The following is an 18,521-nucleotide window of genomic DNA, read 5'->3' as shown; positions in this document are numbered from 1 at the left end:
ACAGCAACATATTACAGATTATTCAGAACAGGAGGTGATACATTAGACACCACAGCAGGAACATCTTCGCCATTACATTGTTTAACAATGAAAATTAGTCCAAAAGTAGATATTCAAAGGGCATTAAAGAATGGAAGCACAGAGTTAGGACTCCAAATTGTAGTCCTCTAGCCCAGTAGCTGGCAGCAAGGGAACTCATTAGAACTTGTAGGGTCTGCTGTTACATATTATATTAGACAAACATTTTTAAGGTTATGTGGTATTTTAGGTATGGGTCAAGTTTCAGAACTGTAGTAACACCTGGGAGGAGCTCAGGAATTCTAGAGGGCATTGCTGATCCTGAGCCTCTTTACTGGTGAGTTGCTCATGCAGCTGTGCCACAGTTTATAGGATCGCAACTGCTGAACATTTCTTTAGCACTCATTACTGTATATGCTTCCACATACTCCCCTGAGTACGCCAGTGTTAACATGTATTGTAGTAGGTAGCATCTGGGTAAAAGTGATCTTCACACAAGGTAATCTCTGAAGACTTGAGTAGTTGTGGAAAGACTATATTATTGGTTGTGACGTTTTTAACAGACAGTTTACTGTGCCATATTTGCTCAGACTTGATTGTAGTATTTTATTGTGCTATTCCTGGTGTCATTCATTTCTTTTGCTTGCAGGAGCCAGCTGTTCAATAGACCTTTGTAGGTGAATCAGACTCTTTTATGCTGTGGACTATGGTCTTGTTTAAGAATTAAATAAGAAGTTGCTGGGATTCTACACCACAGTTTTTTTTTTGAGTTAAACATTTTCGTTACTCGCTTTAAGTGATTCTGCCAGCCCGTTGTATGGTTGTGAATTTCCCCTTGGGATTAATAAAGTGTCTATCTATCTGTCTGTCCGTCCGTCTGTCTGTCTGTCTGTCTGTCTTCACTAAGGTGCTGGAGTATGACAGGAAGACTGGGACACTTACTTTGTCTGAATAATGGCCCTAGTTTGGATTCCTGTAATTGAATAACCAGGATCTGGCAAAAGCCCCATGTTCTCAAGGGCCATTCTGCTGTGTAGCAATAGTGCAGGCTTGTACAGATAGTATAGTTATGTGTGCCACTGAAACTTAGGGGTCATTGGCATAGGGAGTTTTTAAATTAAATATAAAAAGCAGCTCAGGCTCCATGGGTGTGCATTGTCAGGCATCCCTGGGGTATTTAATGGGGAGATTGGGCTATTCACAATTAGGTTTGAGTTTCCTCATTGACTCTCCATGGGTCATAATTAGGATGCTGTGCTTACTGGAGTATAAAGGAGCCTGGGGTAGGTTAGAAAGGGGAAAAAAGAATACAAAGGGCAAGACGGAATGAAAGCATTGAGAGAATGAGTAAGCCAGCCAGCATGGTAGAGAAGAGGCAGAATGATCAGTGGCCTCACAAGGAAGAGAGGAATGCCACTCCAGGAGTATTTCACTCCCATTGAGCACAACAGAGAACTGGAGAGCAATCAAGTACTCCGGAGATCCTGCCAGACCAATGACAGGTGGCATGACAATAAAGGTTTGGCCCCAAGCATCTGAAGAATAGAGGGCAGGATTAGAGCCAGAGAGAGGGACCACAACTGTTGACTTAGCCTGGATGCAAGGCCCAATGGAGGAGCTCGGGGGAAGGAGAGAGTAAGACAAGCATGGCTATTAGGAGAATAAAGAGAAATTGATGTTCGACTGTTTTATTCGTGGATTTTAACTTGTTTGAAATTTAGTTATGAATGGCTTCTATCCTCACTAATGCACTCTTTTTTATGGACTATTTATTATGGATGAAACTGCACTGCACTGTTTGCACCTGGACATTGTTTGGAGAGTAAAAGCACAAAGCAGTTTTACACCAACTGTTGTCTGTCTGTTCTCATTGACCAGTCCATCTACAGATCATGATTGTTGATGTCCTGGATCCAATGGGAGTATGCCAGCTACAAGCATTCCAGGTTTCACTCTAGCTATACTACTCATTGGGTTGAAATCTAAGTAATCAACATAGACCTCAGCATTAATGTTTGCAGTTCAGCCAATGCATATGTCTACGTTATATGCCATTTGACATGGGATTTGTAAAAGCATGGTTAATGTTTGTGATATACCATCTTTTGGAATGATAGAGACATAACAACTGGTCAGACACACAGACAGACCCACAGACACTGATCCTTTTGTTAAGGTGGATATTCTTTTCCTTCAAATGATTTAATCAAAGGTTGAATGGTAAAAGATACCAAAAACAATGCATTTGGGTTTTTTTTGTTTCTTTGGTCCGGTTGTCCAATATAATATTTTTTTCTCTCTGTAAAAGATGCCTCATGATTTTAATCACTTTTGATTTAAATATGCAGTTTCAGAATTCAAATATAGGCAACTGTTTCTGATAATAGTGTACATACGTAGTTTTAAGTAATCCACAGTTGTTTCATTGGCTGCATCTGATTAGTTTCTAGTGTGGCTTGACTTATTTTTCCCCAGGCTACAAGAAAGAATTTTGTTAAGATTTTAATGTGAAATAATGTTATCTGGTCACAATAATTATTATTTTTTTTATTACTATTTTATGCTATAGGTACAGCAGTGTACATTACTCGTGGCCAGCTCATGAATTGTCACTTGTGTGCTGGAGTCAAGCATAAAGTTCTCTTGCGTAGACTTCTTGCTACATTCTTTGACAGGTAAGGCATTCTTTTAACTCCAGAATGAGCATGTTCAGTTACTAAAATGTCCATCCATCCATCCATTTTCCAACCCGCTGAATCCGAACACAGGGTAACGGGGGTCTGCTGGAGCCAATCCCAGCCAACACAGGGCACAAGGCAGGGAACCAATCCCGGGCAGGGTGCCAACCCACCGCAGGACACACACAAACCCACCCACACACCAAGCACACACTAGGGCCAATTTAGAATCACCAATCCACCTAACCTGCATGTCTTTGGACTGTGGGAGGAAACCGGAGCGCCCGGAGGAAACCCACGCAGACACGGGGAGAACATGCAAACTCCATGCAGGGTGGACCCAGGAAGCGAACCCGGGTCTCCTAACTGCGAGGCAGCAGCACTACCACTGCGCCACCGGTTACTGAAATGTGAAAATGGGTAATAGAGGTTTGAAAAATTTGAATGAAACCTCAGACAAATAAAATGTAATTTTTATGTGGCATTTAATTTTTATAAGTTAAATGTAAATAGTACATTTTTGTACATCTTCCAAATTCCTTGATGTATTTTTGACAGTGTTGCACCTAAATCCTTCTCCAGTTATGTTTTTTTTCTTCAGAACTTCAGTTTCTTTGGTTACTGATACTTCCACTTACTTATTATATTACAACTATTTTACACTGAATTGTATTGAACATACTATATAACAAGCAAATGTGATGTTACATAATGTGAATATAAGAGCTCCCTATTTTATGGGTATTTTTCCATCTTGTTTGGAGACAAAATTAAGATGACCATTTTATTAGAAAAAAAAGAGTAAAAATCAATTCAGTCTAGAACAACATTTATTCATATTGCACATTTTCATACAAACAGTGTAGCTCAAAATACGTTACAAGAAGAAGAAGAAAAAATGAAGTTATTTTTCACAAATTGAATGTAGAAACTGAATCTTTGGTTTAAAATGTGCCTCATCCTAAGCTTGTTACAAAAGTGGTAGGATTTACCAAAGAAAAACTATGCAATTTCATCCATCCATCCATCCATTTTCCAGCCTGCTGAATCTGAACACAGGGTCACGGGTCTGCTGGAGCCAATCCCAGCCAACACAGGGCGCAAACCCACCGCAGGACACACACACACTCCAAGCACACACTAGTGACAATTTAGAATCGCCAATGCACTTAACCTGCATGTCTTTGGACTGTGGGAGGAAACCCACACAGATATGGGGAGAACATGCAAACTCCATGCAGGGAGGACCCGGGAAGCGAACTCCATACTGTGAGGCAGCAGCGCTACCCACTGTGCCACCGTGCCGTCACCATGCAATTTTCCAGTGAAAATTGTTGCATTTAAAAAGGGACCGTTTTTTGAAATCATCATCTGTACATTTATTTTTCAAATCTGTTTTTCTCCAATTTATTGAGAAGCCAAAGACTATTCTAGCAATAATAAATATAAAGGTGATAGTCTACCACATGGCATATTAATGTATTTTAATCTAAAATATTTCTTAAAGCTGCTGTGGGTTGGCACCCTGCCCAGGATTGGTTCCTGCCTTGTGCCCTGTGTTGGCTGGGATTGGCTCCAGCAGACCCCCGTGACCCTGTGTTCGGATTCAGCGGGTTGGAAAATGGACGGATATTTCTTAAAGTCAACTAATGGAACACAAGCCTTTATTTTCAGAATTTCTCTCAGCATTGTATGATGTACATTACAAAGCTGATAAATGTATAGGTCCACTCTTTATATATTAATGCTTATGCAGGGACCTGCCTTTTTTACATATTTTTGACTCTCTGCAACACTGAATATTTAGATAGAGGTATCTGAAACAAGGCAAATAAACGAACAACATACATGCCTCTTCTGGTTACACTGCAAGACTTTGTACTGATGGCCTGAGATGCATCATAAATCTAAAGTGATTACAAATTGTGAAAAGCACATGGCCATGTTTCCTTTCCCAGATCAGTTGTGGCCTTCTTACACCTGTGATGGAACCAGGGGTGTCAACGAGCCCCAGACCCCCAAACACAAACACACAATGAGTCCTGGATTCAAATAATGGAAAGTTTATTAAACCATGTCTTCCATAAAGTTGCAAAAAGCACAAAGGCACAAGTTTTCTCTCTTCATAATACCTTTATTTCACTATCACTACCACACAGCCCTCCTCCAACTGAGTGTTGCTGCACGTCCTCCCAGCTCTGACTCGCCTGGAAAAGGGATTGTGGTCCCTTTTGTTATGTACCCAGGAGTACTTCCGGTGCCAGGCGATTGCCCAATGTAAGCACTTCCCGGTCACGTGGAAGTCCATTATAACAGTGAGCTTGTCTCCGTGCAGTGCCCACTTGCAGCACCCACTGACCCCAGCAGGGCTGCTCTGCCGGACTGCATCTCTCGGCATGTCTGCTGGCTTCCCACTGGGCCCTGATATCGTAGGCAACTGCCATCTAGCGTGCGGGGGGAGATTAAAACCCCCAGTGAAATCTTCTCTTTTCAGTGGGCTGTCCATCCATTTCTTCTGGTCTTTCCTTCCGGGTCTGATCCCCTTCTCCTCCCAGGCCAGGATTCCTATCTGCCTGTTAAGAGCTTCCTGTCCGGGTAAGGAACCATCCCCTCTTCTGGCTGGGATGCCCATCCAGCCCATGTGGTATCTACACATCATATCCCTGGTTGCAAAATGGACAGATCTTTTTGAGATGGATGTTACCTCAGTTACGGAAGCTGAGAGAGGATAAACAATATTTTGTTTTCATTGTTTTCTCAACGTAACTTTATAATTTTCTGAAGGAAGTGCAATATCATTAGTTTTTGTTGTTTTTGTTTGCTGCGGTGGGTTGGCACCCTGCCCAGGATTGGCTCCTGCCTTGTGCCCTGTGTTGGCTGGGATTGGTTCCGGCAGACCCCCGTGACCCTGTGTTCGGATTCAGCGGGTTGGAAAATGGATGGATGGATGGATGGATGTTTTTGTTTGTTTTTTTTTTTTTTAAGTTATTTTCTTGAGATCTTAAGAAAACAAAACTTAACCTTTGCATGACAACAACTGATAACAGTAACAGCAACTGATGAAAACTTGTGCGATAAGTACACAAATGTAAGGTCATTTGCATCATTTGTGTCAAACTGCCAGGACTAACATAGACTCGATTTCACTGCCGAGACCTGATCTGATTATTTTTGCACAAACCCAAGCCCCTTCCCCAATTGTGACTTTATTATAACTGTCTTTATGCCAAATGTAATGTGGTCCCCTTCTTCAGTGTCTCCTGCGTCATATTTGCAGAATGCCCTATTAGTCCAAACATACAGAAATTGTACTTCACACACAAGCTCTTTAGTGACAGATTCCCAAAAGCTAAGCATTAGATAGATAGATATGAACGGCACTATATAATAGATAGATAGATATGAAAGGCACTATATAATAGATAGATAGATAGATAGATACTTTATTAATCCCAAGGGGAAATTCACATACTCCAGCAGCAGCATACTGATAAAGAAACAAATTATTAAAGAGTGATAACAATGCAGGTATAACAGACAATAACTTTGTATAATGTTAACGTTTACCCCCCCAGGTGGAATGAAGAGTCGCATAGGGTGGTGGAGGAACAATCTCCTCAGTCTATCAGTGGAGCAGGACAGTGACAGCAGTCTGTCGCTGAAGCTGCTCCTCTGTCTGGAGATGACACTGTTTAGTGGATGCAGTGGATTCTCCATGATTGACAGGAGTCTGCTCAGCGCCCGTCGCTCTGCCACGGATGTCAAACTGTCCAGCTCCGTGCCTACAATAGAGCCTGGCTTCCTCACCAGTTTGTTCAGGCATGAGGCGTCCCTCTTCTTTATGCTGCCTCCCCAGCACACCACTGCGTAGAAGAGGGTGCTCGCCACAAACGTGTGATAGAACATCTGCAGCATCTTATTGCAGATGTTGAAGAATGCCAGCCTTCTAAGGAAGTATAGTTGGCTCTGTCCTCTCTTGCACAGAGAATCAGTATTGGCAGTCCAGTCCAGTTTATCATCCAGCTGCACTCCCAGGTATTTATAGGTCTGCACACAGTCACCTCTGATGATCACGAGGTCCATGAGGGGTCTGGTCCTCCTAAAATCCACCACCAGCTGTTTGGTTTTGCTGGTGTTCAGGTGTAGGTGGTTCGAGTCGCACCATTTAACAAAGTCCTTGATTAGGTTCCTATACTCCTTCTCCTGCCCACTCCATTAGGCTATATGCTTAGGAAAACATTCTGTTTTCTCGAGAAAACAATAAAGAAAAGAAATGATACTGCACATTCTCAGTATTTACAGTATTTGTGACATTGCCACTGGCTCATGCAAAACTTGTAAAGACTTACTCAGCTTTCTGTGTTGTTTAAAAAACGAGTACCTTATTATATGTCATCTATAGCTCTATTCAGATCAGATTAGTTTAATACCAGGAAATGGGATAAGGTAATTATTACTAGTGGATCTTAGTTCTGTCTGAATTGCTCTTGTGCTTATTTACATCTAAATAAAGGTTACAAAGGTTTTTACCTTTTTTAAAAAGGTTGTTAAAAAAAATAACCCCAGGGTAAACTAGTCATATGTCAATCGACATGTCAGTAAAACTGTCATTTGAGCAATTCATCCATCCATTACACAGGGTCACGGGGGTCTGCTGGAGCCAATCCCAGCCAACACAGGGCACAAGGCAGGAACAAACCCTGGGCAGGGTGCCAGTCCACCGCAGGGCACACACCAAACAGACACTAGGGACAATTTTAGAGTCGCCAATGCACCTAACCTGCATGTCTTTGGACTGTGGGGGGAAACCCACACAGACACGGGGAGAACATGCAAACTCTATGCAGGGAGGACCCGGGAAACAAACCCAGGTCTCCTTACTGCGAGGCAGCAGCGCTACCCACTGCGCCACCGTGCCGCCCTTGAGCAATTCAGATACGACTAAAATTACAGAAGTCTCCTGGTAATAATTACTTTATCCAGTGCCAAAAGTGAGGAAAAAAAAGAACTGCCGGTACTCCTTTTTGTGCATGCTAAATAATGGAGGACGGGTTATTTGTTCAGAGTCTGAAGGTAGATAGACAGATAGATAGATATGAAAGGCACTATATAATAGATAGATAGATACTTTATTAATCCCAAGGGGAAATTCACAAGGTATGCTGATGTGCAAAAGTTATACCAAAACTTTGAGGGATAATGTGGTTTGTGAAGTGGGGCTTGTACTTGGAAGTGCAAACTGACATATTGCTCTTATAAATAAGGGTTGCTAATGTGTTGTGAACTGACGGGACACTTCAGTACGCATACATTAACTACTGATACTCATAAGGTAACTGGGTATATGCTGGCATGGAGTACCAGTGCATACTGGCCCACTTCAAGCACTGACATTGCCCTACCTTTTGATGTAAAACTAATTATTTCTGATTTTCTATTCTGATTTTTAATCTGTCCATTTCTATAACCCCTTGTTTCTTCGCTATTTTACACCCAAATATAGTGACTTGATGCCTTTTAGGGTAATGAGCTGTAAATTAAATGTACTTATCATTTGCACTTCCACTGACAGGTTAGCTTTCACCATACAGATACAATTAGAACAAAGACCGTAGCCAGTCACACTTGACTTTACAGCTTTGCAGACGTGACAAAGGATAGTGACAGGATGAAAAGAGTACAGAGTGAAAAAGAAATGAAATAATGAACATACACAAGCAATGATTTTTTTTTTGATTGTCTCTTCATAAAATGCTTCATCTAAATTATCACTTCTGCTGTTACCTCCTTGCTAATGAGGTCATGCATCTTTATTTTATTCATCACAAGCATCAGTAAATGTTTTTATAGTCACATAAAGAGACATAGTACATCCTTAGACTCTGAAATCTCTAAACAACTGTTATTCAAATGATAATTAGGTGATACTTGGGATTAATAAAGTATCTATCTATCTATCTATCTATCTATCTATCTATCTATCTATCTATCTATCTATCTATCTATCTATCTATCTATCTATCTATCTATCTATCTATCTATCTATCTATCTATCTATCTATCTATCTAAGGAAGGTCCCATTTTACTGCCTTTGCATCATTTTTGAGAAAGAAAAAAGTCTTAAAGAAAATGCTTTAATTTTATGTGTACTGCCCCTCCCTACATATATGCTTAGAATTTCATTTTCAAACCTCAGTACTCTCCCAACCCGCTGTAATAAGTTGGCTGTACTTTTCAGGAACACTCTGGCTAACAGTTGTGGAACTGGAATACGCTCATCAACTAGTGACCCTAGCAGGAAGCCATTGGACAGTCGTGTTCTCAATGCTGTAAAGCGTGAGTTGCATTTACTTAACATTTTAACTTACAGTTAAGTTGAAGTGTCAGACTTCATCTAATGAAATAAGAGTGTTTAAATATATTTTACTGTACTTTGTACTCCCATGCATGACATATGCTTCACTCCTGGAGAGATTATAAGTGGATGCAACAAAAAATCCATCTTTGTAGGAACTTTAAACAAATCTTCATTTTATTTTGCCACCTTGTAGTATTCTAACTAGTTAGTAAACAATTTATTGATATTTAAAATAAACCAATTTTGATTCTTTACTGAAACATTAATTGGCCCATAAGTGGCCCTTGTGATCATTGTTGTTCCTACATACCCAAACACAGGGTTTGTTTTATTATGTAGAGAAGAGTGATTTAGGAATTATAAAAACTATTATATATAAAAAATTATAAAAACATGGCAAAACATCTAAGTAAAGTCATTTTTGCATGTTGGTTTACTGACACCACAACAAGGTTCAGAGACTGTATGATTTTTGTGCTGTTAAAAATATTATGTAAAAGTGATTTTTTTTATTTTTTTCAGTGGAAGAAGATTAGAGACAGAGCATTTTGACTTTATAATCCAAGGAACCAAAAATGTGCATTTAACCAACTTTGATATTTTATTTATTTTTTTTAAGTGCAGGAATAACCTTAACTTTTGAGTCTTTTTTTTTGCTTTTGCAGATACTCACTTATAGTTTTTCCTGTTAGAAATATTGTTTAAATGTCAATTTCATGTTAGTAATTGTAAAGGCTTGCCATAATGATGTTGGTTGCATGGAATTTGATTTATTTAAGCTTTGTGGAAGATGACCTGGACACAGACAGGCGGACACGTTCAAATCACCCAACACACGTTTATTTATACTACTCATATTTACATAAGTGCACCTCAAACCCCTAAAGTCCAAGCCCTTAAACAATTCCTCTTCTTCCTTCAGGCCGCCTTCCTTGCCTCCTCCAAGACTTTGTCCTTCCTTCTCTCCTGACTCCATCCCCTGAATGGAGGAAGGCGGCCCCTTTTATAATCACCCGGATGTGTTCCAGGTGCCTCCTGACAATCTTCTGCCGGCACTCCCCAGTGTGGCGGAACTGCCGGCTGCGCACCTGGAAGCACTCCGGGTGTCCCCGATACTTTTTCCCTCCAGCACTTCCAGGTGTGGCGGAAGTGCTGAGGTCCAGGGCTCCAAAGGCATTGGGGCACCGCCTGGTGGTGACCATGGGCCCTTACAGGGTTGAGCTTCAAAGCTCTGCACCTGTGGTCCCCATAGCCACCAGGGTGGTCGCCCCCACGTGGTCTGGTGGAGGCGTAAGCCCTCCTCCGGGGCATCCCGGCTGGGTAGCGGAAACCCCCCCGAACCCATTCCCACCCCCCCGCCACTTGTGACAGCTTTTACAAATTAAACATCAGTATAAACATACCACATAATGACAACAGTAATCATCCTTCTGCAACAGTTTATAAAGAATTGTTTAACTACGAACACCCTTATATTCATCAAATTTCAGACACCACTTAAAGGAAGAGTTTGGTAGTTTTGAAGTCAGTTATGTTTTCAGAATTGTGGCATAAATTCATTTGTACTACAATAGGTTAAATTAAGTTGTATGTGTAAACAAAAAAAAAGATCTTCCCCCACCAGCTTATATTTGTGGGCCTTTGGACTGCTACCTGAAATAAAGTTAAAGCTTTAAAAACTGAGTCAATTTCAAAATAGCTTTGACTTTAAAAATATCACATTCATCATTTTAGGGTCAAGATATTCATGTATCTATGTGGGGTTAGCCTCTAAGCTGTTCATTGAGCTGTTGATTCATATATTCTTTTACAGTATATGTATTAGTATGGGTTGTGGTTGCTGGCTCGGACACAGACAGGCGGACACTGTAGGTTTACCACCACACACGCCTTTATTAAACATTACTATCATTTATCATTTACAATGCAGATAGCACACAACCCAGTGCCCCAGCACCAATCACCCTCAAGTCCAGGCTTTACAAAATGCCTCTCTTCACCGCCTCCACTCCTCTCCTCCAGGCTTCGTCCTCTTCCACCTGACTCCAGCTATTGAATGAAGGGAGGCGGCCCCTTTTATATTCATCTGGACATGCTCCAGGTGCCTCCCAGTGAGCAAGTGCTAAGGACCAGGGCTCTTCAGGCATCTGGGCGCCCCCTGGCGGTGACCACGGGCCCCTACAGGGTTGAGCTTCAATGCTCCTTTCCAATGGTCCCCATAGCCACCAGGACGGTCACCCCCTCATGGTCCGGAGGAGGCGTAATCCCTCCTTCGGTCCTTCCGGGCGTCCCGGCTGGGTACCGCCCCCAGCCGCTCGCCACAGGGTGAAACAGTGACACAGAGGTAGTGCTACTTCTTCACAACAAGGAGACTGGGGTTCATGTCCTGGGTGCTCACTGTGTGAACTTTGCATGTTCTTCCTATGTCCACGTTGGTTTCATCTGGGTGCTCCAGCTCCCTTCCACAGTCCAAAGACATACAAGTTGGGTGAACTGGCATTATTTATTAGCCCTTGTGTGTGTGTGCGTAAGTGTTTTCACTCTGCAGTGGACTGGTTCCCCGTCCAGAGATTGTTCCTGTACTTGTTAGGATAGGGTCCATCTTCTCTGCCACCCTAGATCAGTGGGTTAGAAAAATGGATAGTGTAGAAGGTGTAGATAGAGGTGTTCAGGATCAAGATATTAACACTAGTGGCAACAGCAACATTGCCATCAGGTTATCTGCTGGCCTATGATAAACAGGGCCTGGGCTTGTATGATGAAGTGTATTCTCCTAATTCTGAAGGCCTATACCTTCCACAACATATCTCTCAGTGTGTTCCATAATGTTATTTAGGATAAAACATGCATACCAGTGTCACTTTGACCTTTTTGTTAGGTTTTGAGTTGTTTCTTGCCTGTTTTTCACTTTGTCAAGGTTGGTTTCAGTTTGGGCAAATGCCTGCTAAGCATTTGCATAAAAAATATTCACAATAGATAGATACATAGATAGATAGAACTTTATTTGTCCCCCAGTCTTTAAATAAATAGACACTATATATATATATATATATATATATATATATATATATATATATATATATATATATATAATAATATATTTGCAGCTGGAGATCCACAAAGGGAGAAAATGAATCGCGTATCATAAAGTAGTTTTTATTCCTGAGCGTTCAGCCCCTTCATCAGAGGATAATGCTTAGACTTACAAGAATCAAAGGCAATAAATAGCAATAGTTACATGGGAGGTGGTGGGGGGGAGCTAAGTCAGTGTGAACGGGGTGGGGGGGGGTTATTGGTTGTAAAGATTTTATTTATTATGAGCGTGTTCTTCTTAAGTTTGCATATGCTGGGTTTATGTCCAAATGTCTGTTGATGGCGTTCTCATTTGGTAGCCAAGATTCAGCCAGCTCTCTGGCACTTTTAGTACTGGCCTTAAATCTTACTTGTACATTGTCCCTGTTGATTTAGAATGCGTGTAGATCAGTGATCGTGAGTCCTTCTTCTGACGGCATTGCGATGTCCGTGTATTCGTGTTGCGATTCTTTTTGTAGTTTGTCCTATGTATACCGCTGGACAAGAACTGCATGGAATGCTATAAACTGCGTTTCATGTTTCTGCTGTCGATTTCGCTATATATTGCCTTTGATTCTTGTAAGTCTAAGCATTATCCTCTGATGAAGGCTCCTGTTAGGGACTGAAAGCTCAGGAATAGAAACTACTTTATGATATGTGATTCATTTTCTCGCTTTGTGGATCTCCAGCTGCAAATATGCAAACCGCATCACAGACCTTCTCTTCCATATATATATATCCATCCATCCATCCATTGTCTCCCGCTTATCCGAGGTCAGGTCGCGGGGGCAGCAGCTTGAGCAGAGATGCCCAGACTTCCCTCTCCCCGGCCACTTCTTCTAGTTCTTCTGGGAGAATCCCAAGGCGTTCCCAGGCCAGTCGAGAGACATAGTCCCTCCAGCGTGTCCTGGGTCTTCCCCCGGGGCCTCCTCCCGGTTAGACGTGCCCGGAACACCTCACCAGGGAGGCGTCCAGGAGGCATCCTGATCAGATGCCCGAGCCACCTCATCTGACTCCTCTCAATGCGGAGGAGCAGCGGCTCTACTCTGAGCCCCTCCCGGATGACTGAGCTTCTCACCCTATCTTTAAGGGAAAGCCCAGACACCCTACGGAGGAAACTCATTTCAGCCGCTTGTATCGCGACCTTGTTCTTTTGGTCAGTACCCATAGTTCATGACCATAGGTGAGGGTAGGAACATAGATCGACTGATAAATTGAGAGCTTCGCCTTGCAGCTCAGCTCCTTTTTCACCACGACAGACCAATGCAGCGCCCGCATTACTGCGGATGCCGCACCGATCCACCTGTCGATCTCACGCTCCATTCTTCCCTCACTCGTGAACAAGACCCCGAGATACTTGAACTCCTCCACTTGGGGCAGGATCTCGCTCCCAACCCTGAGAGGGCACTCCACCCTTTTCCGGCTGAGGACCATGGTCTCGGAATATATATATATATATATATATATATATATATATATATATATATATATATATATATATATATTATATTGTGATAGCCAACCCAGACACAGACAGGCAGGAGACAGGTTTACCAACCAACACATGGTTTATTTAAAGGATCAAGAGCACATATCGCCAGCACCATAACACAACAGTCCCTTCTCTGCTGCCAGTCCATTCGCCTCCACTCCTGTTCAGGCTTTGTCCTCTTCCTCCCGACTCTGGCTATTGAATGGTGATTACTGGCTCCCTTTATATGGCACCCGGAAGGACTCCAGGTGTCCAATGAGCTTCTTCCAGCCACACTTCTGGGTGTGGCGATGTGTGGCCAAATAGGGCCCAGGAAATGTCCAAGCGCCACGGGCACTGCCCTCAGTCAGCCCAGGAGAAAAACTGTCCTGAAAATATTCTCTCCCCTGGTCCTTCCACACTCGGGGAAAAAAAAAAGAAAGGATACTTAAGGCTTGGATGTCTGGGAAGGAGCTTGGGCCACTATAAAGGCATATTGCTGTTAGTATAAATGGTGCTCAGTAGCATTTCCTGGCACACACGTGCTGCATAATTTGTTGACTGACAGTCGTCAGTGTTAGTATGTTAGAGAGAGGATGTACAGCATTGTTTATAATGGCACTCAAGCTTGTTTTAATTCTCTGCTTTGCTACGGCCTCCAGGGGGTCCAGAGGGCATCCCATAACTGAGCCTGACCTTTTAATTAGCTTGTTTTATTTTGGAGGGCCTCTCTTGAAGTAACGTTACTAGCCCAGCACACCACAAAATAGAAAATCGCACTGGCCATCACAGAGTTGTAGAAGATGTGAAGAGTTTCATTACCCACATTAAAGGAATGCAGTCTCCAAAGAAAAAATAGCCTGCTCTGTCCTTTCTTATATATTTGTTCTGTGTTACGAGACCATATATGAAACAATAAGAGTAGTACATATTTTTAGGGACAGTGACTGTTGTACAGAAGTAAGTCATTATCTTGAACTTAATTAAATTTGGACTGAACAAGCAAACTCTGTAGTGTGTCAGTAGGTCTGTCCTGTGTACTACAATGTTATACCCCTGAATTAAACCATAACATGCATTAATGCGGTCATGAGAGGACAACATTATAATAATCATAATAATACATTTTATTGATGTAGCGCCTTTCCCATGCTCAAGGTACTTAAAGAGCCTAACCTAGCATAACAATAAGCGGCCCTGGAAAGGGCACCAGTCCATCACACACCTCATACTTGAATTGGGACCAATTTGAACCCTCAGTTAGTCTAACTTGCGTGTTTATGGGAGGAAAACCCACTGAAACAATGGAAGAATGTCAAAACACCACACAGACAGTGACCAAGGATGTGATTTAAACCCCACGACCTTAGATCTGTGAGCCAACAACTTTTCCACCATGCTATTATAAATAAAACTATTAAAATGAAATTCTGTGATTTGAACCACAGTATTCAATTACTTACTGGCTAATACGTTTTATTTTGAAGTCCTACACACTAGATGTACTATATATGAATAAAAGGTGCATGCGAGTCTGCAGGCATTCAAATCAATGCAAGAAATGTTAAAAGGAATGGAATTTATCAAACTGATATGTACAGTATTAGATGAATATTTTCAAAGTTGTATCAAGTAAGATCTATTGGTTTGTGGATTAAACATGACACTTTTTTTCTCAGTGTAGAAAATTACAGGTATATATTTTCTTTTTTTTTTCCTGTTCAGTTTACTGTCAGAACTTTGCACCTAATTTCAAGGAAAGCGAGATGAATGTGATTGCCGCTGACATGTGCACCAATGCACGGCGTGTCCGCAAGAGATGGTTGCCCAAGATTAAATCCATGCTGCCAGAAGGGATGGAAGTGTATAGAGGTGCAACACAAGGGAGTGCTGGCATGCCCTTTGAATCCGATTTCCCAGTGCTGACAGGTGCCGGTCTTGGTTTTGAGCAACGCATCTATACTGAGCGCAAGGAACCAATCAGAACTCATCCAGCGCCTGGCCTTGAGGCCGAGTGCAGCTCTGAGCAGCCCTTTGAACACAGGGCTACAGATGTGCAGGAGCCAGAGGTTGCAGGTGGAGAGGAGGAAGAGGAAGAGGAAGAAGAGGAACAGGAAGAAGAGATACTTGAAGGTGCAGATGGCCCAGAGGCGCCAACTTCTCACAACCCCAGAGATGATGTCGCAAGCCTTCCTCACCCTCCGGTAGGACAGCAGGAGGAGTTTACGGAGCAGCTGTAAAAGAAGAATGTACTAAGGGTGCAAAATAATAATTTCTATAATTGGCCTGGAGAAATACACACTCAGACACCTTAATTTGTTTTGCAGAGATGTTGGCATCTGTGCAGGCTTATAAGCAGTTGGTATTAGTGGAGAGATAAGCCACTTCCCAGTATTTTTTATGAATATGTGATATTAGGTAAATGCACTTAAACCAGAGTATAAATTGGTGGAGAATTGCCCCCCCCCCCCCCAAACCCTCCAGAAGTACTTTTGTAGAGTTTGATTTTTCATTGCTATTTTCCATTATATTTGAGGTGACTTTTGTTTTTGTTTCCCCATTTTAAATTTCCATAATCTGTGAGATGTATATCTAGGCTAAATTTTAATTTCTAACAGAGCTTTCCGAGTGTGATTTTTTTTTTTTTTTTTCGTCAGCCAAATGGACCCCAAACTATGCAGTTTTCTAATCAGGTGTACAACTGGTCCATTCAAAAGTAATTTTGCATCAAGTAAAGCTCTTGATAATTCTGTACTTTTCTCTGAACTCTCCATTTTGTTTTGGACATTTTTGTCCCACAAGAGCAGACATTTCTCTGTTGTATATGGGTCAACTGTGTCACACCCTAAATAGAAAGCAGCTGAAATTCTGAACCTACGTATTACTTTCCTTTTTCAAAAAAAATCTCTTTCATTACTAAGTCTGCTACCCTGCTGGCTGAATCTTTAAGCAGAAATAGCTAGAATCGAAAAATGATTTATTCATATAAAAAAATAATATACTTTAAAAAGCAGAGCTTAGACTCTGATTTCATGATAATATTATAAGGGTAAGGCCCTTTGCTCCATTTTCTTTGGAGTTTCATGCCTAAGCAGATTCTTTTTGTGTTACGGTCCAACTGTGGCACCTTTTGCTTTTGTAATTCATTTCATAATTTATTTCAGAAAAATGTGTTAAATCTCACTACGTCAAGGTCACAACATTTAATTGTACTGGCCGGTTTCCTTTAATGTAAAGCACTTTAGTGTTCTGAATATAAAAAGTGACGCTCTTTTAATTTTACAGCGTGTAAGAAGTATAATGTACAGTTTACGGATAGTTTAAACTGGGGGAAACCCTTTCATATTTTGGCAGAAGTTACTTTTTTAACAGGAGATATAGCCATTTAGCTGCAAAAAAAAAATCTTCTACATTTAGTAGTTACCCTGCTGACGGGTGAGCTAACAAAATAATTAAAAAAAGCAAGATAATTAATAGCTGTCTTTATGACCTAGGGTATGAGCCAAACAGGTATTCAGGGGTGTCTTCTCCTGGGGCAGCATTTGGCTAAAGTGAGACCCTTACGTATAGGAGGAAAAATGTTCTGTATTTTGTAGGGTTGATGCTTATAGAAGTCTATGTAGGTGAAACACTCTGGTTAATCTAGTAAACGTTTTTCTGGCATTTGCTGCAGCTTCCAGAGGAAATACAACCCATGGGTGTCATGAACGTGCTTCCTAGGCCTATTTGTCAAACTTGGGTGGCCTGCTTATACAGTGGCATGCTTTCTCGTAGGACTTTTGAGAACCTTCTTACAGTACGCATTGTTTTTGTCTCTATGTGTTGATTGGTTTCTCTTGTTAATTGGCCTTTTTTTAGAGGTCAACTTTTTATGGTAGGACAAACCTTTGAGCATCTAGAGCAGACAGTCTCTGTATGTGCCACTATAAAAAAAATAAATTGTAGGATGCTTGTGACAGGTATCGATCAAATGGGGCCCACATGCACTCTTGTCTTGTGGATGCATGCGCAAAAATCTCTAGCATTTAAAAAAAAAAAAGAAAAAGAAAAACACTTATTTGCTTTTGCTGCCAAGCTCAAAAATGTAAAAGTGGCAGCAGTTCAGCTCACGCATGCACATGTCCTTAAAAAGTGCTTGCATGTGTAATTAATCGCCAATTAAATTTTGAGCCACTAACCTGCAATGCTGCTGTAGTTGCCTAAATATATGATAATATTTGAACTGCTATAGGGGAAACTAGAACAATCTTGACTAGTGAAGAGAAAGTTACAAAGACTAAGTTGACTAACTTATAAAAAAAAGAAAAAAAAACTATAGAAAGGCTGCAGTGCAGTTTTAAGATTTTTTTTTTTTTTAATGTTTAATAAAAATAATCTTTTTTGGATTTTGTGGAAGAACTGGGAAGGAGCTTGCCACTGGAGAAGCTTTAATGGGGTTAACATGAATGTGCAGTAAATGCCGGGGGAACCATATGTTTGGCCTTTTTCTGGCTGCAACTTCATTTTTGTGTTTCTTGCTTTCTGGCAACAAAGCCTTTTCAAGATGGATTAACAAAACAAACAAACAAAAAAACACCCAAGGTTCTGCTGGTTTTGCACACAAGCCATCTGTCTTCCTGATTGGATGGGTAAGGGGATCTATGGGATTTGAAGTGTTTCTTGCCAGTCTGGAACTGGCAAATTTTGGGCCTAAATATTTTCTTTCATTTTTTTTTTTATTTTCTATTCTGTATAAATAATATGCTAAATTACCATTTGATTTAAAAAATATGATGGGCTTATGTTATTTTCCAGTTCTTTCTGAAAATTGTTTTGATTTCATATCTTTTTCTGTTTCATTTGTGATTGTATTCCAGTTCTGTTATTAATGCTTGCTTGAAGCAAACTTGATACATACTATTGTTTGTGGCACCTCATTTATTT

General features: G+C 41.2%; 1 protein-coding gene across 1 annotated transcript in view; it reads left to right on the top strand.

The window, feature by feature from the left end:
• The window catches only part of LOC114657337 (nucleus accumbens-associated protein 2-like), a 153,326-nt gene extending 135,152 nt beyond the window's left edge, over positions 1-18,174 (top strand). Inside the window, exons 4-6 of the mRNA XM_028809101.2 lie at positions 2,588-2,693; positions 8,936-9,033; positions 15,324-18,174. Coding sequence (XP_028664934.1) covers positions 2,588-2,693; positions 8,936-9,033; positions 15,324-15,838 — 719 coding nt within the window. The 3' untranslated portion in view covers positions 15,839-18,174. The remainder of the gene's footprint in view (positions 1-2,587; positions 2,694-8,935; positions 9,034-15,323) is intronic.
• Positions 18,175-18,521: the final 347 nt, after the last annotated feature.

The sequence above is a fragment of the Erpetoichthys calabaricus genome, chromosome 9 (genome assembly GCF_900747795.2).
Source record: "Erpetoichthys calabaricus chromosome 9, fErpCal1.3, whole genome shotgun sequence".
NCBI lineage: Eukaryota > Metazoa > Chordata > Cladistia > Polypteriformes > Polypteridae > Erpetoichthys > Erpetoichthys calabaricus.
This window is presented reverse-complemented; position numbering and strand designations above follow the sequence as displayed.